At 44.8% G+C, this 24923-nt stretch overlaps 1 protein-coding gene across 2 annotated transcripts in view; it reads left to right on the forward strand.

The window, feature by feature from the left end:
- Positions 1-4731: 4731 nt before the first annotated feature.
- The window catches only part of CYTH3 (cytohesin 3), an 89624-nt gene continuing 69432 nt past the window's right edge, over positions 4732-24923 (forward strand). The window contains exon 1 of one of the 2 annotated variants that reach the window (XM_027125745.1): positions 4732-5011. In XM_027125745.1, the coding sequence (XP_026981546.1) occupies positions 4966-5011 (46 nt within the window). In that variant the 5' untranslated portion in view covers positions 4732-4965. The remainder of the gene's footprint in view (positions 5012-24923) is intronic. The other variant, XM_027125744.1, reaches the window with a different exon arrangement.

Genomic DNA, 24923 nt, shown 5'->3' on the forward strand with positions numbered 1-24923 from the left:
AATGTTCATGGATTTTAGTTGTACTTAGCGGGAGGAATAGGAAAAAGTACGTCAACTCCATATTTCTGGAATGAGAAGTCTGTCTAAGCTACATTATTTTTAACAACAAAAGTGATCAGGATGGTCAGAATCTGCCCTGTATGTTGTTAAAGGAGGGGAAAGAGAGATTTAATATTGTGTCATTGGGCAACATGATGGAAAGACAAGCAATCACTTGCATTGTTTCTATTCCAGTGAATAGGGGTCCTTAATAGTGTGTTTATATATTTGAAACCTCAGTGATGAATTTTAATACATTTATTAAATGCTAAAAATGTATTGACCAAACAGAAGATCTGTACAAATTAAACTAGTATGATTAATCTATTATTGAGGGAGAAGTATTTGAGTGGGGTGTGCATGCCCGACCCTTCCCGTCTCTCTATTTTGCCTAAGAAAAGGAACCTTGGCAGCTGCAAGGGGGTGTGTGGCGAAGGTTTCTGGGGCTGTTATTGTCCGTCTGGATGCTGAGGTCTGATGGGGCCTCATTAAACGTCATTGACTGCTGGCTCTTGTTGAATCCCCAGGGCCTGCGTGGTGGGGGAGCTAAGAAGCAGGTTTCGAATGAATAAAGTAACATCAAGGGAGGGGCACAGAGTCCCCAGGTTCCCCTGTGGAGCTGCATGCATGTGACCGTGGCCCTAAGAACCTAGTTCTTTAGAGGACTAATGAGGTATGAAGTGTGGGACAATTCACAAGCAGAGGGCGTGGAGTGTGGCAAGGTATGTTCCAGAAGACAGACTTGGAGGAAAACACAGCAGTTAGAAGGTGGCCGTGAAGGCGGGGAGCCCTTACTAAGATTCAGCTTTGCCTCCCTGTCGTGTCTCATGCATCCTGTCTGGCTTGTGAAAGAGGGAGTGGAGAAGCTTTCTGCCTCTGTGCATAACAATGATGAGCATTGATTGAGCACTTACTGTGTGCCATACACTGTTGGTGTATGATAGCATCTAGTTCTAGTTCTCAGAGTACCCATATGGGGCAGAGTCGTTGTTGGTTCCATTTCAGCTGCAGAAACTAGGGCACAGAGAGATGAAGCAATTTGCCCAAGGTCACACAGCCAAGAACTCAAAGTACCTGGGCTGTATGACTTTAGAGCTTGCAGTATCCAGTTAGCAGAGGTGGTGTGCTCTGATGCATCGTGGCTGGGAACCTAGTGACCTTACTGGGCATTATGTGGCCTTTTGGCAAAGTCAGTGAATGACTGGAATTCGTGGCTGGCTTTCGCCATCCTCCAAGTCAAATTGCAGACTCACCTTTGTTTGGGCACAGTTCGGCTCTCTGGGTCTGGGAGGGGTGTTGTTCTGTCACTTGATTGCTGGCTAAGAGCAGTTTCTATTCAGAGGACAGTGATTACAGACAGATGTTCCATGTACTAATGTGTGTCATTTTCACATTTTTTTCCTTTCTAATCCCCTGTCCAATAGTCCACTCTGCTCCCCGGGATGGATTTTCCTGATGACTTTAAGTTGCACACAGCAGACTCTGACCAACATCTGAAGGGGACCTTTTTAAATTAAAAATTTTTTTTGTTTGTTTTTGTTTTTAGTAGGTCAGGGACGTCCTATAAAAATGAAGAACGAGATAAAAATAACACAGCTTTTTATTACTACAGAACACACTTTGCATTTGATAACTTCATATCCACGCTGCCTTGAGTGGGTATGTGAAACACCTTTCTTCCAAAGTAATAGCTTGAAATGGTGGCCAAGTTATTTTTTTCCCAAGTTTACCACTACTGAGAAATTTGACCGCCTTTGTTCTTGAAAAAATGCAAGTGACTAATCAATCTAAAAGGAGTTAAGCTGCCCTTGGTAATCTGAGGCCAGAGAACTGTTGTCAATTGTGTAGATTCCAGGGGGGAGAGAATAAGACCAAGGTAGACTGCACTGAACGATTGGAAAGGGAGATGGACGCTGTGAAGGACATGATGTCTGGGCTTTTGAAAATTTAATGAGGATGTGACTTGACACTTGGACCCCCGTTGTTTGCCTGGGCAGAACGGAGAATGCTAGTCTGCACAAGATCATCTTGATTCCAATGAGACGTTTTCTTTCCTAGATGAAATTAGATTTCAGAAAGCGTTGCTTTCCTTTCGTGACCGTGAGCCAGCAGCGAGCTGGACGCTGTGTGTGCCTTTCCCAGACTGGACCAGAGACCCCTGAGCAGATGTAACGGATTAGTTGAGGTTTCCATCTGCTGACAGTCACTGCTGTCTCTGCATTTCTTGATCAGTATCAGAGGAGACGGGAACTGCTCTGTGTAGGCCGCGTGGGCAGCCTCTTTCTGACTGAGTGCAAAGAAACTGGCCTTGGCAGGGTTTTGGCAATTGTGACCTTAGTGCTGGGCGAGGACACTTCTGTCCAATTTCATAGACTTCCACTTGGAGGATGGAGATGAATATACAAAGGAGAAGTCCTCTGACCTTTCCAGAATGTGTGCCCATTCTTGATTTCTTAAACTATTTCTGTGGTGGTCAAAGGGCTGATAAATGGCTTTCAACATGTTTTCAAGATGTCCTCACTTTTGCTTGCCCTGTTCCAGCAGCAATACCAAATACGTGCAGTTCAAGCAAAAACTGTTGCTTTCTACATTTCTTTGATATGGCCAGGCCCTGCAGTGGATCACAGAGACAAAATACATACAGACTACAGTTTTGGTCTGAAGGAGTTTCAAGGCTGCAAAGCCAATAGACAGGAAACAGCAAACACTGTGAGAAAGTCTATAAATAGGATAGGACATCAAATTTTCAATTAAATAATTATTTGAGTAATTATATGCTTAATGGCTGTATTCCTTCTAGGCCATATGTCCCTTGAGGACAGGAAATGAATCTATCTTTTTCATCATCGTATTCCCAGCACCTGGGACAGTGCTTGAAACACAGCAGGTCCCTAAATATGTATTGTCTGATGGAATGATTGCAACAAGGTTTTGGGTTTAACACTTGGAGTGGTATCTGCTGCATGAATTGTTTTCCTTACAGATTCACTTATAAAGCTTTCAACATCCGAGTAACACAGATGGGCATAAAGTGAGTGCCTATCTTAGTGGATAATTAGGATACTTAATGTTCCTATGTAGGGCCAACCTGCACGTGAGCAGATTAGATACCTGCTATCTTGGTGGCATTTAAGAGGTACTGGAAAGCAGCTCTTTTCCCAAAAATCTAATTTTTCTATTAGATATTAATTCCTTCGCATACTGAAGGTTTTTAAGTCTTCCAATTACGCCATTCAAGTGCAGAAATAAAGGCTTATAATCTGAGCCTTTATTCTCCCAACACCTTCTGCAGGCTTTGTCGAAATGGAGGCCCTGGCTAAGCTGTGGGGATAATATAATACCCTGCTTACAAATAACTGGGCTATGGCTGATTCTGATGGAAATGAGCTTGGGTGGAGATCAGAGAAGCAATTTTCAGACTCAAACTTTGAGAGAAGCATCTATGGATCTCACTCTAAGAAACCTAAAGAATTAGGAGTTGACACTTAAAAGCACTTAAAATTGATAGTATCACTGAGTTCAAAGCTCCACATGTCACATTATCAAGTTCAAAGTATGCTGTCATTTTTCTCAGTAACTACGCTGTTATCTCCAAGATAACCAAGCCAACGGGAACAAGATCAGGAAGCCAAGTCTGTGGGCTGGGATGCAAACCTACATCTCCTGATGCCTAGACCCCTTTTCTGTTGTATATTTGTCACATAAGCTGCCACAGGTCTTATCTCACCCAGAAGTGTGCCGGGAGGCTTGAGCAGCGCCAGAATGCTGGGTGTTTAATTTTTGAGATTATTAGGAGGTTGCACTCTTTGGAATCATCCCACAACCTTGAACAAAAAAGTGAAAAATGTCCATTTTGATAAATGACAGCAGAAAGTTCCTTCAACTCAATGGGCCATTTGTAAATATAAAACACTTGCTGGAAAATTATATTAGAGATGAATTATCTCCTCCATTACAATGTTTCCTTTTCTTTAATGCAATTTAGTTCCAGCAAATTGAACAGAAAAGCTTGGGAGGGGCCCCATTCAATGGTTCAGGAGGAGTTACTGGAAGCAAGATGTGGAGTGGAAAAGGAGATCCGGGGAAGATACGGGTCAGGGGCTGGCTGAGGCCTTCTGCCCAGGGGGCCTGTGCTGAGGACCCCGGCTGTGCCCACGGGAAATTGAATTCAGAGCTCCTTCTGCATCATAAATCCAGGGCAGCTGGCAGCTTTCCAAGAGAGACGGGAGAGCAAACGCAGGAGCGACTGGGGCCAGACGGGCCGACCCTACAAAGCCCTCTGAGGGTGAGCCCCAGGTGTGCCGGCTGGGGATTCGGTTCCAACCTCATGATAACGTTTATTTACAAGCTTTACACTTTGTCGAAGTGCACTCATCTCCAGGAAAGGAGAGCCTCCATTCTACACCAGAAAGCGGGAAGGCTGGAATTACTGTAAAATTTCTCAGGCCGAAGGGCGAAGGCTTGACTTTTAAATACGTTTCTTGGTCTTTTTTCCCTGGGTGCACGTGCGAGGAGGACCTCCCGCCGCCGTGTTTTGTAGACTCGGCATTCGCCCCGGACCCCACGTCCGTCCCAAGGCTGCTCGAAGGCGGGGCGGGGACGGATGTGCACGCCCGCTTCGCCCCCGGAGGGTCCCCTCTCACCCTCGCGGGGCTCCGGGCGGGGCCGAGCGCGTTCACGAGGGGTCCGGGCGGGTTCCCGCAGGCGGGGCCGCGCGGCCTCGGGCCACGCCCATCGCAGCCGGGGGCGGGGCCTGCGAGCCACGTGACGGCGGCGCCGAGCGGCGAGCGCCCCGCCCCGCGGGAGGAGGCCCGGGCAGCAACCGGGTCCGCGCGCTGCTGGAGGTGCACGGCCGCCGGCGCGCTCAGCACCCGCGGCCCCTCGCCCGCTGGCCCCGGGCTCGCCGGCTGCGGGAGCGGCCTCAAGATGGACGAAGACGGCGGCGGCGGCGGCGGCGGCGAGGGCGGCGGCGGTGAGTGTCGGAGGTGTGGCCGGCGCGGCTGGCGGCCTGGGGCGGGGGGTCGCGGACGCGCCGGACCGGAGCGGGGACTGCCGGTCCCGGGTCGGGGGTCGGTGGTGCAGGTCCGCCTGAAAAGACCGGGTCTGGGCAGCGCCAGTGCCGGCTGCCGACCGCCGAGGCCCGCGGCGCGCGCCGGGCCCGGGGCCCGAGGCGGGGGTCCGGGGGCCCCGAGGCGGGGTCGTCGCGGAGCCCGGGCGAGGGTCTGGGACGAGGCCGGGGCTGCCCGCCGGCCGGGGCCTCCCGGAGGCTCGGGTCGGGGTTCGGGGGTCGCTCTCCGCAGGCGGGGGACCTTGGGGGCGACCTTCTCCGCTCTCACGCCCTCCGGAGCCCAACCGTCGGTGACGACCCTCCCCGCGTCTTCTCTCAGGTGGTGGGAAGCGGGGAGTCCACGGGAAACCGGGATGGCAAAGTTTTGAATTGCGGATCCTCCGGGTCCAAGAAGGGCGGCTGCGGGGAGAGGGTTGAACGTCGTGACAGTTTTCTTGGCTTTAGGTCAGAAGTGGTCAGTGGGATCGTTAAATGAGGAGGGGGCAGCTAGAGCGCACGCATTTTATGAAATAGGGGGACGTTACGGAGTGAGCCAAAAATAAATTTTAAAAAAGTCAGAGGAGCCGAGGGGTCGGAGTCAGGAGCTGCAGCCCGCCCGGAGGTGAGACCAGAAAACCAAGCTGTCCCTCTGACGCTCGGTCACCTCTTGCTAGAAGATTCGCGTTTGTTGTAAATTATTTAGTGGAATACAGATTACCGTTGTGTCATGATGCGAATTACGCCTTTAAAAGCGAATAACGTGTCTCTGTAGTGTCTGTGGATGGAGTGGGGTCGTTGGCTTGGGAAGCAAAGGGTTAATACCCCTGTTTTACAGGAACACCCAAAGTTAAGGATCTCTCTCTGTTTTTGCTAAAGATCTCCTTTATGCTGACAGACGGAATCATCAGAATCCCTTGTAATAAGGGAGCATTTTGGAAAAAAAAATCTTAATTACAGGCTGCGGAGCAGCTGCCTGTAAGAATCAGCAGTGTTGAAAGCTTCAGGATGAAGTGGTTAATCAAGGTACCTTCTAGCATTTAAGTGCTGCTCCGGGGGAAATGTTTGCGCCCCAAGAAGCGGTGGGGCTGGGATGGGGGAAAGTTCGCCCGAATCCTGGCGTTTGTCGAGTTCAGTTTTCATAGTTGAAGCTGGGGTAGCACTGTGGCACTGAGTGGGTGTGTTGTTTTGACGGAAAGTTCTGTGGAAAGGAGGAGCCCAGGTGCACACCCTCCTCCAGCCAGGCTGCTGTCTGCAGAATGTAAGTGATGGATTCTCTGTGGACGCGGTGCTTCCTGCCTGTCAAAATCGGGGTAACAGCACCGGCAGACAAGTGTCTCCTTTTTAGAAAACAAAGACAAACAACTGTAATATTTAAACGTTTGACATTCGAGTCCAGGCAGCTGGCTGGCTTGGCGATTTCATTTGAAGGAGTTTTAGACTCTGTCCGTTAAGGAATGTAGAAAACTTGAAGGTAAAAGCAGGTATAAAGATGAAAAAAGGAAGCCAGTATAGATCTTGAATATTATAGCGAAGGACAGTATTACATCTCCAAAGTATCAAGACTTTCTTTGGGCTAATATAGCTCTTCTGGGAATACGATCCTGAGATTTAAAAAAAAAAAAAATCTCACGCACAGGAGCTGTGCATTAACGTTATTTATAATAGAAAATTGGAAACTACAGTGCCTAATAGGAGACTGGTGAGGTAAACTGTGGGGAGTTTACTGGATGAAATATTTTCCAGCCATTAAAAATAAGCAGTTTTATATATTATGGTCTAAACAATGTAAAAACTGCTGATATTATGGATGTTTTATTTTCTTGGTTTTTATATTTTCCAAGTTTCTGGAATGATGTATATTACTTTCAAATTTGGAAAAAAAAAACTGAAAAAATTTACCCTAGTAAGACAATGGATAAAATTTGAATAGGCAATAGATCAGATAATGGTATTGTATCAATATTAAATTTCTGGGTTTTGATAATAAAAATAGAGAAAATATTCCTTTTCTTAGGAAATACACACTGAATTATTAAGGTATAAGGAAGTATAGTGCCTCAGCTTACTCTCAAGTGGTTCAGAAAAAAAAATTCACACACCTGAAAAAAATAGAGACAGAAGGATAAACATAGGGCAAAACGTAAATACTTGGTGTATCTGGGTCAAGGGTATATTGGTATTTGTTGTACAGTTCTTGGAACTTTTCTGAATATTTGAAGTTATATAAAATCATCTCTTCAAAAAAAAAATTACCCTGCAGTGGGAAAAAGGGTATGATTGTTTTTAAAGTATCATTTAATTCACTTCACTGGAACAGTCAACAATGAACAGATATTTATTGATTATCTACTAAAATGTCCCTGCCTTATTAAGCTTTATTGATATGGTTTATTAAATTCTTTCTTCCTTGCCTCATGGAAGACACTTTAAAATGTTTGGCATTCTTAGAGCAAGTGTGTTTTTGAATAGATGGAAATCTTAAGAGTTTTGAAAGAAGAGTCATAGTGCTTGTCATGTAAATTTGGTGTGCTTTTATTTAACTTTTGATTGATGGAAGTTTTGAAGTTAACATACTTTTTTATGGTTCATTAGTTTTTATCACCATTTAGATTTCTAAAAATGCTTTGCTTTAAAATTCATGGTTTTAAAAATAAAGTTCAGCCCTTCGAAAGAATAGTTTCGCTTGCCAGTCATTTGCAAAACATAACTTTTTTGGGTATATTTTTAGAGTGTAATACAGAACTTTGAACTGTATATGGGGAGGTCAGTTTCAGCTTGTTTACCAGAGAGGGTAAATAATCTATTCAAACATAGTTATGCCAGGGGCAGAAGAATTAAAATATCTTTTTTGCTAATGTGTTGGTCCCGTTAGAAGACTTCACAAAATGATTCCTGCTTGCTGTTTTGATACTTTTAAGTGTTTGTCCAGGGTATTACTGTTTGTTCTTTAACTGTAGGATAAGGAGAGAGGGTGGTGGTAGGAATGGCTGGAAGGCAGTTCTAAGGAGGAACACATGGGGGGCACTAGATTACAAGAACACACTTATTTATAATGTGTGCTGAGTGTAGTTAAGGTATCTTTCATTCCTTTGGGGCCTTGTTGCCTTTCAGTTTTTCTAGAACAGTTCTTGAGATATGTCTCTGCTTGGAAGGTGACTGGCTAGGTCGGTTCATTGCCACCATCCTAATGCTCAGTTTGGGAGTCTGTGTGACTGAACTTCCTGAACGGACCATCTGTGGCAGATGAGGTGAATAACTTTACTGATTTCCCCTCCCTCCTGCACCCCGCCCCCCCTTACCCCGATCAGCATAGCTGAGACCTAAGCCTGTGCTTCACGTGAGAAGCTGCTCCACCTCACCCAATAAAAGTTAATATAAATTAAGGCCAGGCTGAGATCCCAGATTTTGCGTGTCAGGCAAGCGATAACCCCTACATTTGAAACCATCTGTGGGCGATGGGAGTGTAAATTAGTTACCACTCTTAAGGAGGCTGCGCCAGCCTGTGCTTGGCTGGCTTGGATCCATTGCTTGCCCTTCGCCTGCAGAGGGACATTTCCCAGAGCCTGGGTCGTCTGGCTCGGGGCTAGGTGTGGCCAGTGGGAGCCGCTGGTGGGTGATTGGATGGCAGGAGGAAGGGAGAGGCCAGGTTATCGTCTTTGCTCGTGTTCTGCCTTCAGCCTTGTGTCTGGCGGTCGGTCTCCTTTTGGCTCCAGCTCCTGCCTGTTGACCGAGCCCCCGAGCTTTGGAAGGACCTCCTGCCTGTGACCCTCCAGTTTAGAGGTGGTAGCAGCTTGTTCCTCTTGCTAATCGCTGCATTGTCTTAACATTTCCTGTATGATTCTCAGCTTTTCTATTGTATGTGTAACCAATTCCTTGTTTTAAATTCCCTCTACTTCAACTCCTTGAGGGCCTTCTGTTTCTCTGGTTGGACCCCGATAGATACAGGTGCCCTGGGCAGCAGCTTTTAAAATTACAGGCATGTACATCCTTTGACGCAATACCAGTTCTAGGAATTTAACGTGTAGGTATATTTTTACATGCCTGAGATACCGTAGGTACAAGAGTATTCACTGCCTTGTTTGTAAAAGATGGAGAATAACCCGAGTGTTCACTGCACGTTATGTACCCGCATGGCGATTGAAGTCGTGAGGCTGTAGAAAGGAATGAGGAGGCTCCTTATGAACCCATAGGCAGAGGTTTCCAAAATATTTTACTAAGTTACAGAAGCAAAGTGTAGGCAAATGTGCACTGTTTGTTACCATTTCTGTTAAAAAGAAAAAAAAGGAAGTGGTTACATATGCATGAAAATTCTCTGGAAGGCTAAGCAAGGAACTAATAACAATGGTTACCTGTTGGGGAGGGTGATGGGAACCAAGCAGATGGGGAACGTCAGTGCCCGGGAAACTTCACTCTATGCCTTTTTATATTTTGCAATTCAGAAAAGCTTGTCCATCTCCACTGTTTGCCAAACTGGAAACCAGTTTCACAGAAAAATAGTATGAAAACACCCTTTTTGAGAGAATTTTAAAAATTGAATTATAGTTGATTTACAATGTTATGTTTTAGGTGTACAACAAAGTGATTCGATATTTTTGGAGTTTTTGTATATTAAAAAAATCAATGTAACCTCTAGAAAGTTATAAAATAACTTATTTTTTCAGTCTGCATAGGAAATTAACTGCTTTCTTTTGAATGTTTAAAAAGTGACATGATAGGTGCTTTTAGGGTATGCTTAGAGCGTATTGTTTTCTGGAACATTTATTTATTCAACAAATATTGATAGCATCCCGACCAAATGCCAGGTCCTGTGCTTGGCGGAAGGGTGAATACAGTGAATAAAGCAGATGAATTTCCTGCGTTCCTGGAGCTTTTGTTTAGACGGGAGACTGAAGAAAAATGTAAACAGATGTATAAAGTCTTTGCAAATTATGCTGATGTGTGAAAGGAAATCAACAAGGGGTTGAGGGGAGAGTTGGGGGCCTGTGGTGGGAGGGGTAGGTAGGGCCCGTAGCCAGGGGAGGCCTCTTGGAGGGAAGACTCTTTCAGGTGTGACCTAAAGGGGTCGAGGACCAGGCAGAGGCTGGGCCCGGGGCTTGGGGAAGCAGAGCGCCTCCAGAGGGCTGAAAGCTGCCGTGTGTGGTCTGAGCCAGCAGTGAACTGGGACGCTTCAGGCAGTTTGAGTAGGTAAGGAATTTACATTTTATTAAGTGCGTGAAGCCAATGAAGGGTTTTAAACTGCGGGATGACATTTGATTTATGTTTAAGTAATTGTAGCTAATGTTTACACAATGGTCTCTGTGTCCAGTTCTGCCCCGCCTGCTTTATGGATCTTAACCTATTTACTTTTCGCAATAACTCTGTTAGGTACTTAACATGAGCACCATTTACGGATGACAGTGGACAACTGAGGCACAGGGAAGCCAAGTAACTTAGAGCTAGTAAGTGGTGGAGCCGAGCTTTGAACCCAGGCGTCCTGGCTTCAGAGGCCTCGTTCTCAAGCATCGGACACCCTGCCCTGTAAGGAGAGTGTCCTCGGCTACCGAGTGGGGAACAGAGTGGAGGAGGGGCAGAGAGGACTTGGGGATAGGCGCCAGTGAGGAGGGGTTCGGGTGGGAGTTACAGGGGCGAGGTGGATTGCGGGGGGTGGCAAAAGGGAAGGGAAAGATCGGTGTAGGACAAACCTATATAAAAACTCACGGAAAAGTACAGAAAGCAATGAAACAAACACGTTCCCATGACTCAGAATCCATGTAGTAGCTGTTAATGTTCTGTCCCATCGTTTAAGGTCTTTACAAAAACGAATTAAAGCATCTCAGGTAAGTGTCTCCATCCTAGCACCTGGCAGCAGCGTTCTTCCCATTGCTCAGGCCCAGATTCTGGTGCGGTCTTCCACTTCCTTTGCCTTAGCCGTCCAGCGTTCTCCTTGCTGCCGCCCTTGTCCACACAGCAGCCAGAGCTGTCTCTCTAAAGCAGAGGTCGTGTCACTCCTCTCTAAGCCGGCACCGTCCTTGGCGCACTCAGAGTCCCCTGCTGCCTGCAGTGTCGGGTCCCTGTGCTCTAGGCCAGGGGCCTACACACCTTTCCTGTAAGAAGGCCCGACAGCAGACGTGCTCAGCTGTGTGGGCCACACTTGGGCTCTCACACACTCTTCTTCATAACCCTTTAAAAACATCAAAAAACGTTCTCGCCTTGGGGCCGTCCCTGCCCCTGCTCTGGTCCCCTGTGGTCTCTGATAGTGGCCCTCACTTTCGTCACCACGCTGGTTCCGTGAACTTGCCAAGCGCTGCCCCGACTCCGTGCCTTGGCACTTACTCTGCCCACGGTGATTTCCCCTTAGGTATCTGCGTACGTGCTTGCTTGGTCCCTTCGGGTTTCTGCTCGCACGTCTCCCTGCCACAGAGGCCTTCGTCCACCAGCCTGTCTCAAGTAGCACCCCGCTGTCCCCCTTCCCAGCCTCATTTTTCCTCTTCGCAGGCCTCATCTGCTGCACACCTGTTCATCGTTCGTCTCTTCTCTCTTAGAATGTAAGTTCTGTGAAAGAAGGAATAGCATCTGCTTTTAACCACTGCTGTCTCTCCAAGACCTGAGACGTCGTGTGGAAGAGGCCTTCAGTGAATACTTGTTAATAAGTACTGAGTAAAGTGGGGCTCGCTCCTGTCGAGCGCTTCTGGTCCTCTTCCCCTTCCTGTCTTTTGTAATTCCTCAAGGCAACCATGATGAATGTGATGTGGGCCCTCTGGAATAGTTTTCATACTGGAATGTGTGTGTGTGTGTGTCGGTAAGCAATATATGGATCTCTTTTTGGTTTGTTTAAAAAATTATCAAAAAATGGCATCATACTCTGTGTAATGTTCTGCAGCTTGTGTTTGAGGTTATCCGTATTATTATGTAGAGACCCTGTTTGTTTCTTTTAACTGCCATAACGTTTTATTTTTCTTGTCCTGCCTTGGACTGTTCTGTTGATTTTACATTGTTGCAAAGAATACCACGGCTCCTCTCCTTTTACAAGCTGTGAAAGTTTCTCTTGAGTATCTCTCTAGAATCGCAGTTGTGGGTTGTAGGTGTGCTCTCTGTTTAACCAGATGCTGGCAGGTTGGTTTCTCACCAGGTGTATTATCAGCGTCGTCATCAGCTCTTGGCATTTGTCAGACTTCTAAGTGTTCGCCTGTCTCCTGGGTGAGAAATGATGCACTGTTATAATTTGCATTGCTCTGCTAGATGTATTTTGGAGGATCAGATGGGCGTATTGACAGCTGGGAGGTTAAAGGCGAAGGAACTGCAGGAATCAGAGATGACTCCTAGGTTTCTGGCTCACGTGACTGTGGGTGCTGCTGCTTCAGGAGAAGGGGAGTCTTGAGAGAAAACCATTTGGAGGGCTCATTTGTTTTTTTGTTGAAGATGTCATTATTTTGTCCTCACTTTTTTTTTTTTTTCGGTACGCGGACCTCTCTCTCACTGTTGTGGCCTCTCCCGTTGCGGAGCACAGGCTCCGGACGCGCAGGCTCAGCGGCCATGGCTCACGGGCCCAGCCGCTCCGCAGCACGTGGGATCTTCCCGGACCGGGGCACGAACCCGTGTCCCCTGCATCGGCAGGCGGACTCTCAACCACTGCGCCACCAGGGAAGCCCATCTGTTGAGTTCTTAATTTCAGTTATTGCTTTTTTCAGTGTTCTTGATTCTTTTGTTAGATTCCAATTTTCTGTTAAAATTTTTCGTCTTGTCCAGTGAATTTCTTTATTAGTTATTGGTGTCTGATAACGTCAATATTTGGACATCCGTGAATATATTCTGTTGTCTATTTTACCCTTGGTTTTCAGTCTGTGATCTTGATTCCAGATTGCCTGTTAAGCTTTAATTAAATTCTAGACGATGTGCATGAAAAACTATAGAGGTAGTTTGAGACTATCTTCTTCAAGAGAGGCTCCTGGCAGGCAGTTAGGGTGGGGAAGTAATCACTTTAACACTGTGAGGGTTGGTCTCCCTCTGGTTTCCCCTTCTTCCAGGGTATAGCGCTTTGGTGGTCCCAGCTGAAAGCTCGGGGTGTTTACCAGGGCCTCTTCTACTTGGCAGCCCCTGAATTCTAATTTTGTCCCCCCAGTCCCATCAGACTGCTGGAGATTCTGTTGACCTCATATTCTATTCTCAACTACTTGTCTCTGCTTAGCTTCTTGGCCTTTGACTTTCTGCTGTGAATTGGCGAATGTCTCGAGGAGAAAAGTGGCTCAGATGATTGGGCTCATCTCTCTGCACCTTCTGTCTGGGATCCTGGCCTCCTAGGTTCTCACTGCATTGGTAGCTCTCTGATACCTTCAAACAGTTGTTTCTTATAATTTGCTCAGCCTTTTTAGTTGTTCTTGGCAGAAGGGTTGTCTGCAACAAGCTGGTCAGCTTTTACTGGAAACAGAATCTTAGGAATTCAGTTTTGGTGTTTAAAATCGGACTTCTTTGTGAGATGTCCTGGTAGAGATGGTAGGAAGATGCTTAGCTATGTGGTCTGCTGCTTAGAAGAATGGTCTGGATAGGAGATAAACATTGGGAAGATTTAAATTCTTCTAATTTATGGGAATGGGTGAGAGATCACTTAGGGGAGAGAGTTGAGAGAGAGGAGAAAAATTCCAGGACTGAAGACAACCCAGAAAAGGAGACCAAGAAAGGGTAAAGTTTTGCTGTGTGGTGAGAATAGAGGGAAAGCGTGGGGCGTGGTGAGTGGCGGGGAGCTTAGGGAGGGAAATGTGGGTTTGTTTTGCAACTAAGCGTTTCTCAAGTAAGTCCTTGTGATAGAGAACCGACAGTAATTCATCAGGTGAGTTAGAATAGTAATGCTGTTTGCACGTCACACTCTTAGTGTAAATAACTTTGGGAGAGAGAAACTATTTTTTAAAGGTTATTGGCACGTCCTTCGGGAAGCAGGTTTATCAATTTGTAGTAGAGGATTATTGAAACTTCTGAAGTGAAATGAAATGAAAAAATAGGTTTTACCAAAGTATCCTAAAAGCTGCATAAAGCATATTAAATATTTTGAATTTGTGGGAAAATAGTAAATCATTTAAATGAGAGTAGAAAATACATGACTCTCCGTCCTGATATTGAAGTTAATCAAACATAAACTTTTTATAGTTAATGTCAGCCCCCCAGTCGACATGATAGAATAGACGTGAGATCCCGTAGTGTTTTATAACGTGACTGCGACAACTCAGCAAGCGTTTATTTTGGGTAAATATCTTTCAGTATTCCGTAAATATTAGAAAAGACTCACCTAAGTCAATTTAGTTGGTTAAGGCTATTTTGTGATTTACTTTGATAGAGCAGATTTACTCTTTCTGCTGACTTGATGTCACCAGGCGCACTGTGCAAATAGGGGAAAGTAAGTTCCTATCTTAAACTTGCAGCAGGGCTATTTTTAATCACTGTACTCTTCTTTGGAACAACTTATTCCTGTAATTAATAAATAAAAATGGCAGTTTGCTATAAAACCAGACATTTTAATGATGATTGAAAAGTATTTCCCAATATCTAGCTAATTAGTGAATTTTTTTTTTCGGTTTTCATCCAGATGTTTGGCAACATGTAGACACAGCCTCACTGCAATTTTCTAATTCACTTTCATGGGAACATATAATATTCTCCGTTTATCTTGGACAGCAGAGTTTCCTTTTTCTTTGGACAGATACATATGAAACACATGCTCTTCTAGTAGAGTTTTGTGGTCCTCTGAGAATTCTCTGAAGGAGGAAATGGGTTGACCTATTTGGTTGCTATGAAGTAAAAACAATCTTGTTTTCATTTTTTTCATGAACATCTGGGTTGCATTTATTTTACATTCTGGAGGTTCTTTAAAACCACAGTTTGATAATATGAGGCTTCATTAAAACAGTCACTATTTAGCTATTTCTATAGTTAATTTAGTGCTGGGGTGGCTGATAGACTTTTTAAAGTCTTAAAAAAAAGTTTCCCTTTCTATAAAATGTAACTTTTAAATAACAACCCTTGATTTTAAACCATAAAACGGGATCTAGATATTCTGGGGCGGCAGGGGAAGGGTCGGTCAGCTGGTTTGTTTCTCTGTTGCCCACCGCCATGCAGGCTGGCCTTTGGTAGGGCTGAATTCGAGTCTGTCGCCGCCATCGTGCTTCCCATCACAAATCCATCCTCCCTCCCGTCCTTGCTTGACAACCCTATTTGTGCAGATAATCTGTCCCTTGTGAAGCGACCGTATCACCACGAGGAAGTGAATCTTAAATGGTCTAAACCAGGTAAGGTAATCCCGTTTTCCTTTATTGACCGTGTAAGCTAAATCTGGCCAATGAGCTGTGAAGGGCAGTTAGCAGGGCGACTTCTTGGAAGGGTATCTTCCTTCTTGGAAAAATACACAGGGAAGAAACAGTTCCTCTCCTTACGATGGCCTTTGTTGGGCCTGGGTGGGTAGCCAACTTACATTCACGATATCCCTGAAGTCCGTCCAGTTCCAGGCCCCCACGCTGAGGATGATCTGCTGGACCCTTGGTGGAGTTGCTGGGCTTCACCCACTGGGGAGCCCCCCACCCCCACCCCCACGTCTCCACGTGTCCTGTCCTATGTGACTGTAGATACCTGTCTTGTTCCAGGGCTGAGGAGAAGTGACTGGAACCAGGGCTGCGGGGTTGTCTGATACTGGCTGGAGCGGTAGGCAGGTTTCATTCTCTTATTTATTAAGAATAAGAATCTCATCTTGGCCATTGAGGGCCAAGAGGAAACCTCTTCTCTCTGCCACACGTGTTCACTGGGTGTATATATTTATCCCTTTAAAAACGGAGCTAGGTTACACTTTCTTTTTGAGATGAACACTTTCTGCTACTTTGAATAAAGCAAAATATATTTTCACATGCTTGTAAATCCATTAACAGTTTCATTTGGCACATCCTTATGACTACATTTCTTTATTTTTTATCATTTTTAAAAATTTATTTATTTATATATTTGTTTTTGCTGCGTTGAGTCTTCATTGCTGCACCCGGGGTTTCTCTAGTTGTGGCGAGCGGGGGCTACTCTTCGTTGCAGTGCGTGGGCTTCTCATTGCGGTGGCTTCTCGTTGCAGAGCACGGGCTCTAGGCACGCGGGCTTCAGTAGTTGCAGCACACAGGCTCAGTAGTTGCGGCACTTGGGCCCTAGAGCTCTTGGGCTTCAGTAGCTGTGGCACATGGGCTCAGTAGTTGTGGCTCATGGGCTTAGTTGCTCCACAGCATGTGGGATCTTCCTGGACCAGGGCTTGAACCCGTGTCCCCTGCGTTGGCAGGTGGATTCTTAACCACTGAGCCACCAGGGAGGTCCATGACTACATTTATTTTAACACAGAAATATTTTAGAAAATGCAGTAATCGGAAGTGGCAGGCGTTGGCCATTTAATATTCTGTTAGAAGACAGGACTTCCTTTTAGCTCTTTTCGGAGAGGAAATAAAATGATTAAGCATGTCCTTTTCCAAGTTTCAGTAATTAGATTAAAATTTTTTTGAATTGAGACAGGCAAATGAATTCATTTTTGTTTGTATTAGAGTATGGGAAAATGGGAGGATTTCAGTGACTTTTAAATGTTTGGCCTGTTCACACGATGAGGCTGTATTTCCCGAGTGTGGGAGGACAAGTGACTGCAGACTTTGATTCAGTATGTGATGCCCTCATGAGAGCGAGAACCATCTTGAGGATAAAATGATGCCTTTCATTGCCTGTGTAACAAGAATCTTAACGCTAGATAATTGTTCTTCTGAAGCATTGCGTTTCCCCAGGAATCACAGAGTATCTGCTGTAGATTCCTCAAAGTCACATGTTTCTAAAGCTTAGCCTTTTCATTTAAAATAGTGGGTAAGCTGTGTGCTGGTCAGACGGTTACTATGTTTTTATTTTGACAAAAGAACATCACATGCCTTCTTCCCTCCTTCCTGTGGGTCAGACTGGTCTTTAGGTGTTGAGAATCTCGCTCACAAGAGGAGTCCGGAGCGTGTGTCGCACGTCCTCCGGCAGCCCTCGTGGTGGTTCTGCCTCACAGATGCCCAGCAGTTTGGCTGGACGTGCAGAACATGATTATTTTTTTAACCTGGAAAGAACATAAGCCGAGATATTCCCCCTGGGCTCTGCTGCTATCAGTACTTAGACATTTGGCTTTAGGATTTAAGTCCCTGGTACCTTCGGGCGGCCTCCATCCTTTTCTCCTCCAGCAGAGGGGCAGGGGCGTCTGAAGCCTTTCTTTTCTCATGTCTTCCTGTCCAGTGTTATGATCCTGACAAAGAGCAGACCCTCCCGCGTGTAGAGATGACAAAGACTTCCAGAAGTCTTCTGGCTTCTTCTGCATTTGAAATCTTATCTCCCTTTTCTCTTTGACCTGTGAAAATTCGAGGTAGGGTAAAAAGAATTGCACTCTTGAGAGAAAAGTCTGCACCTGGAAATGTGGTGCAGGCCTGCCCAGCAGTACGGAGTCGGGGGCACACCTTCAGCCCCACTCGGTGACTGGTCGCTGGCCCCAGCTGTCTCCCTACGTCTGGAAGCTCTCTAGTCTACGTGAGCTTGGCTCGGGCGGTTTTAACTTGGTTTTAGCAGTCAAGAGACACATCGGTGACTGGGAATTTCAGGAGCAGATTTGACAGGAGAGCCTTTTCCTTAATTAAAGAGTTGTAAATTGACAGTCAGGGCTGGTCCAGCTTTCACTAGTTAGAGATGAAAGGCCAAGCTCAGGTGGTAAAACTAACCTGATCATCTTCCCCCAGTGCTAGAGAGGGGAGTCTTTTAGTGTAAACCCTTCATTTTATGAGACCGTTTCTGCATGTTTTGTTGAAGCTCTTTTCCCCTAATGTCCCTAAACATGTCCCTGCTGCCCTCCCCGCTCCATTCAGAGACCATTACTTTCATCCATTTACTGGAACTGGGAGCCTCAGGATGGCCCAGCGCTGTGGTGGACAGCCTTCCTTGACCTCGGCCGTGCTTCCTTCTGGCGGGCTGTGTTGGGATGAACCATGTCGGAGAGAACCATGCAGCTACCCCTGCCCAGATAACCTCAGTCCCGTGGGAGTGGAGAGGCCCCCTTCCCCCTTGTGATCTCTGGGAATTACGATTTCAGAATTTTTGCCTGTTTGCTCTATCAGGTCAGCCATCGAAGGATGTTTCAGACAGTTTCCTCAGCTCAAGGCAGAAAATAGTCGGCTGTGATGTTAGTGGTTTGTTCTGAGAATCTGAGACTCTCAGAGAGGTTTGCTTAAACATTTCAACTGGTTATTTGTTGTTGACATATTTTTAAGCAAATATATGCAGCTGTGGTACCTCTAGCCTTGATTGTGTAAATTACTTAATCTCCTAGAGATTAATCTTAATCTCCTAGAGCTTCAGTCTTCCCATATGTAAAATGGACATTGAAAAACCCAAGTGAAGTTACTTAATGAAAAACTTATCAAAAATTCCCAATAAACAGCAGGCATTTAAAACCTTTTGTCGTCAACATAGTCAGCCCCTTGCCCACCCTTAGAAGCACAGCAGAGCGAACTGGAAGATGCTTTGTGTTTGGGTTTAGGAATAACTGATGATTGGCAGTATGATTATTGTTTCTTTTCTCCTCCAACTTGGTATTTTGAAAATTTTCAAAACTACAGAAAAGTTGAAATAGTGCAGTGAATACCCATGTATCTTTAACCTAATTGCTAGCATTTTTGCCACATTTGCCTTATCTCTAATATGTACTACTTTTTTTTTTTGGCTAACCCGTTTGAAAGTAAGTTACATATAGTATAACACTTTATCCTTAAATACTAAATAGCGTTCATTTCCTAAGGACATTCTCCTACTTAAACACAACCATTACCATACTTAAGAGAACTAATAATAATTCCATACTATCATTTCACATGTAGTCCAAACTCTGCTTTCCCCAATTTGTTCTCAAGATGTCTTTTATAACTATTTGCTTACCTGTCTAGATTCTCATCAGGGTTTACACCTTGTATTTAGTTATGTCTCCTCAGTCTGAAAAAAAATTTTTTTTTTCCAGTGACTGACTGTTTTAAAGAGTCCAGGCTGGTTGCCTAATATCATTACTTGAATCCTATAGTCTAGATTCCATATACGAACAGAAGAGAGGAGTGCTTTGGTTTCTTTAATGTCATTTTAAAATTATAAATATGTTAAAATCATCTGCTTGATTCAAGGTCAAAGTCCCATTCATTTTCCTTGTTCTTTGGTAAATGTGGATTAGATTGGTGACCAAAAGGAGTTACTAAGCAGCTCAGATGTCAGTGGAGTACGTGCGTGGGCGAACTTGGAAGGAATATACAGAGCGGCTGGTTAGGCCTACCCGCATGTGGAGGTGATTAGTTATCTGGCTTAACACAGTAAGGATTTTATTTTAATATTTGGCCATGGGTTTACAGAGAAACGAACTTCAGAACTGGAAAACTTAGTAAGACAAACTATATTTACATAATACAGAAGAGATGCCTTTGCTGCCAGAACCTTGGAGGAAGAGCAGACCTTTCAACTCCCAGGAAGGAGTCCTTTTCTTCTCCCTTCCCTCAGCGCCTTCCTATTGGCTTGAAACGTTTTTGAACTTCAGCTGCAGCTGAGACTAATACAGGATCCAGCTGTAACTTCTTTGTTGTTGTTAGTATATCCGGTGATGGTCATAGCAAGCTCATTGTATGAAAATTCAATAAAGGAAAGGGCAGGGTGGGAAAAAAAATGATACTCTACAGAAGTATTCAAGAACTAGGACCTGATCCAGGAGTCTCCCTTTCAGACCCACCCTGAAGTGTTAGTTCTGTTTGTGACGAGTCCAGTAGGTGTTTTAGTCTCTCCCTTTTAATCATGTTAGGTATACAGCCATGTAACCAGAGAACATGCATGAGGCTGACGTGTTGTTTTCGGGGCGGGGGGGGCAGAAAATAGTACCTGTGAGAACCCAGAGGACTGAGCCCTCCCCTTGTACAACGGGTCAGGGACTCCTCAAAGACCCGTTCGCACTCCTGTGGAGTGAAAAGAGGCGTTCTCTTTGCTTAGGTCTGTTCAGTAGAACTCATAGTTATGCGTTTACCAGAGAGCAAGTAAGTACAGAATCAGCAGTTCAATAAAATTAAACGTCAAATTTGCATGTCTGCTACGAAGTAATTCCTATAAAAGCTTTGTATCTCTGATCAACTCTGTCTTACAAGGAACAAGTACATATCATCACCCTGTAGCTGAAGATGGATCGTGTGTTTTGAAACAGTTTTTGTGATAAACGTAATTATCATACGACTAGTGATTTTCACATGCTTGTGTATCTTGAACATTTTGTTTTCCTTTTTTTATGTTAAGGAGGTCACATTTCTCAGATTTCTTCTAATTGTAGCCAGACATCCTGTTTGGGGGCAAATCGAGACCAGCGCTGCCTGTGAAGGAATCACGCGGTTCTGTGGTGATCTTCCGGGTTGTTGTTTTTGGATTTGATTTTATGGACAGGTTTCCTTGAAATTTTGTACTCTAGTTTTAGATGATCTCTTTACATTTCTGTGGTTCAGGGCATCAGTAGTAAATATAGTATTTAGCACAGAAATATCGTTGAGTGTCTTAAGGCTGTATGAACTTTATAGGAAAAATAAACCAGTGACACTTCAGTGGATATAAGAGATGGGTACCACTTAACAAATTTAAGGGAGCTTTGAGCTGTTTCTCAGGTCACTGCTGTATCTGTACCAGCAGGACCGATATTTTGAAGAATCCTTACCTGTTTTACACTAGGACACTTCAGTCTCCTGGGTCCCCGCAAGTTACTATTTTCTATCTCCCACTGAAAGCGTTTTCGCGACCCTTCAAGAGACTTCCTGCCAGTCTCCTTTACTTCTCTCCTGTCTCAGTTTTACTCATAGTTTGGGGTTTTTTTTTAAACTTAAGAATAATCTGGTATTTTAAAAAGATTTATAAATGATTGGTTTGCTCCTCTATACAGTATCAGAGACCCTGTTCTCCTGAAGTACCGTTTGATCTAATGAAGGTGTTACAGCAGTGAGCCTGATTGGGTAATAAAGTACCTCTTCTTTTTTTTTTTTGGGGGGGGGGGAATTGAACTATCATTTACATAACAGTATATTCACCCTTTTATTTATTTATTTTAAGTTTTTTAGGTTTTGAAAATTTTTTCAAACTTCATTTTTTTCAAATATCCTGCTGATTTTACTTTCCCTTTTTTTTTTTAACGTTTCCTTTTTCTGTAATTGAAGTATAGTTGATTTACAGTGTTGTATGTGTTTCTGGTGTCCAGCAAAGTGACTCAGTTCTACATATATATATTCTTTTTCATATTCTTTTCCATTACGGTTTATTACAGGATATTGAATATAGTTTCCTGTGCTCTACAGTAGGACCTTGTTGTTTATTTTATATATAGTAGTTTGTATCTGCTGATCTCAAACTCTGGATTTATCCGTCTCCACCCCGACCCCCTTCCCCTTTGGTAACAAGTTTGTTTTCTATGTCTGAATAGTCACCCTTTTAAAGAATACAATTCAGTGGTTTTTAGTATCGTATATTAACAAAGTTGTGCTACCATCACCTAATTTTAGAATATTTCATCACCTCAAAAAGAACCCCATCTCCATTAGCATAATTCTGCTTACTCTGCCCCTGGTAACCACTCATCTACTTTCTGTCTCCATGGATTTGCCTGTTCTGGACATTTCATGTAAATGGACTCAGGTGCCCTGTGGCCTTTGGTGTCTGGCTTCCTTCTCTGAGCAGGTTCATCCACGTTGTAGCATGATTCCATTTTCCAGGCACATCCACGTCCTGACATGACTCAGTGTAGAGCGCCTGTACTTTTCCTGTGAGTGCAGGGGAGACTTGGGTTGGTTTTGGTGTTGGGAGAGATTTTACTCACCTCTGTCACATGGTTGAATCTGTGGTTTGTATGCCGTCTTGAAGGTTTTTAGGTTTGCCTGTGTTTCTTCTCATTGAGAAAGTTGAAGTTTATTTTCAGCCTTTTTACTTGAAGGACAAAATTGAAGCCTTACTGTCATAATACCTCAGTTTATAATGTCTGTACTGTTGTGCATGGTTGCCTCCAGAGCAGAACCATGTCGTCTGTAGAAAATTTTTACTCCGAAGACCAATATATGGGTTCAAGAAACCGAATTTCCCAGGGAGCTGTACTGAACTGTGTTAATAAAAGGGAGAATCTTCTGGTCGGGGATCCAGTGAGGCTTTGCCAGTGTCATCCCAGCGGTGGACACCTGAGACCAGACTTGCATCCTCTATTCACCCTGAAATCCCAGCAAACAATAAAAAAAGGAAGCGATAGGAAACTCCGAGCAGCAGAGGGACTGGGAAAGGGACCTTTACCAGAGGAGAGTTGTTTTTTTTAACAAACCTTCGGAAGAAACAAGAAATTGGAACCTATAAACAGATAAAAAACAGAATGCAGATTGCGAGTGAGCGGGCAGGGCTCCCGGGCAGTCCCCTGAGCTGAGCGAGCATGGACGTGCACGTAGACTCGGGCTGCTGCCGTCCCCAAGGAGCCTCTCCCCTTCTTCTCTCCCTTCTTATTGTTGTTGTTGTTTTTTTGGCCGCCCCACGTGGCTTGTAGGATCTTTGTTCCCTGTCCAGGGATTGAACCCAGGCCCATGGCAGTGAAAGCGCTGAATCCTAACCACTGGACTGCCAGGAAATTCCCACCTCTCCCTTCTTCTTGTTTTGAGGGAGGCAGGTGATAGCATTTTACCATCAGGCAAATATTTCTTTCTGGAGATAGCATTCTCTGGGGGAGAATTAGATCTCCGTGGGTAGGTACCAGCACCCCAAGTGAAGCTTTTTTTCTTCTGTCTTATGGGGGCTTTTCAACCTAAAGGTTGCTGCCCTGACTTTTCATCCCAAGTGAAACCTGCCAGGGACAGAACACAGTGAACCTTCCCGTTCAGGACAGAAGTCAGGTGAGAGAAGGTACTTAATCCAGTGCTGGAGGAAGCCACGCAGCTGCATCTCAGTTATAAAAATGTCCAGACAGCAGCAGACTCCAGACAGATGGGGAAAAACTGACAACATGGAAGAGAAAATTTAATACATTTTTATAGCGGGAATAGCTGACCCCCAAAGAGCGTTCAGAAGATAGAAGAACACCTAAAAAAAGGATCCTTGGAGAGTCGAGGGAAGATGTGACTTGAGCACTAGTGTTTGTCTAACTTCTACCTCCCTTGAATCACTAGGTCCTGATGGAAGTGATTGAGGGGAAAAAAAAAGTGTAAGAAATGAATGGGGAGAATTGGGATCAGGGTGAAGAAATACCAAGTGCTGACTCATGACTCTTTCCCTAGAGCTCAGTGCAGGGATAGGAGAAGTGTAAGAGGACATGCTATCGCCTCTGCTAACTTGGGGGAGAAGAGGGTGAGTGAGGCCACGTGGCCGCAGGCAGCTGGGGTGGGTTGGCTGCCTCGCAGCAGTGGTATTCGGGCAGCTGTACTCGGAGGCCGGAGGACACACGTGGCTGTAAATGCTCAAGACTAGTGGGGCGCCCCCTCCCCCTGCTCTGCAGCTGTCCTCCCTGGTGCAGTGGGAGCACCCCAACTCTCTGGATCGGAAGCCCTGCCGGGTGGAGAGTGATGTACAGAAACTAGGTCACAGAACCAACATGATAGATTCACAGAGAAGCTGGACCACCCATGCATGGGTGATGCAACTTCATGGGCATCAGCCTTTCAGCTTATGGACTTAGATCGGGAAAACCCACCTAACTCAGCATCCTAAGGAGTACCAGACATTGTTTTGGGGGCAAATTGCACCCGAATATCACTGTTCAACGATAAATAAAAACAGCATGTTGCCAAAATAAAATAAGGGAGGGGGATATATGCTTTTTGAGGCAGAGGAAAAGTGTAATTTTGAAGAAGACTAATCATAGAAACTGTAAGTAAATTTCAGGTTGAATCTGCTTTGTGTTGTTTTCTAATAAAATTCAAGGCATACTCTGAAATAAATGATTGAAAGGGGAGATAAGGCAACAGGCAGATAAAGTGAAATGAATGAGCTGAGAGGAAGAAACCGTAATTATCCTAAATGCATTTGCTGGAAGAGCATCATCTCCAATGTAACAAGTTAAATTAGTGCTGTGATCTAAATAAGTTGTTCCTGAAGAAACTACGGAAAGGAGTAGAACAGAAACAGTAATCAGAGATACAATGGAAAAACATATCTTTGAGCTGAAAAAAACAACAGCTGCTTCTGTGTGTTGAAAGGGCTCATTCTGCTAAGATGAAATTAGTGGAAAGAGCAACTGTGTGCTGGTGAAATTTTTAAATTTCAAAGTTAAAATACCTTACAAGCAGCCAGTCAGAAGAGAGAGAGAGAGAAAAAAAAAAGGCTGCCTAGAAAGAAGGAAAAATCAGGATGATTTTAGGCTTTACTACAACATTGCCACAAGATAGTAGAGCGGAGGCTGAGAGTTTTGTGGCTAAAAGGTTGTAACCAAAAATAAAATAAAAAAATAAAAGGTTGTAACCAAGTTTAATGATTACACTAATTGCTGTTCATCTGTGAAGGCAACAAACAGATGTTCTCTAAAGGTACAGAAGCCAGGCCTCGCACCCCGCCTGTGGTTGGAGCTCACCCTGCCTTTGCACTTAAAAATTGAGAGCCAGTTTGTTTCCTTAGTTCTTATTCTTTTTCAGCTACCTGTACCTAATATCCTCCTGACAGACCAGCTGTGAATTTTTCTTGGAAAACAAAACAAAACTATTTCAGGCCTTCCCTGGTGGCACAGCGGTTGAGAGTCCGCCTGCCGATGCAGGGGACACGGGTTCGTGCCCCGGTCCGGGAAGATCCCACATGCCACGGAGCGGCTAGACCCGTGAGCCATGGCCGC

Source organism: Aethalodelphis obliquidens, unplaced genomic scaffold (genome assembly GCF_003676395.1).
Source record: "Aethalodelphis obliquidens isolate GAN/ISIS:26980383/991018 unplaced genomic scaffold, ASM367639v1 scaffold30, whole genome shotgun sequence".
In the NCBI taxonomy this organism is placed as follows: Eukaryota; Metazoa; Chordata; class Mammalia; order Artiodactyla; family Delphinidae; genus Aethalodelphis; species Aethalodelphis obliquidens.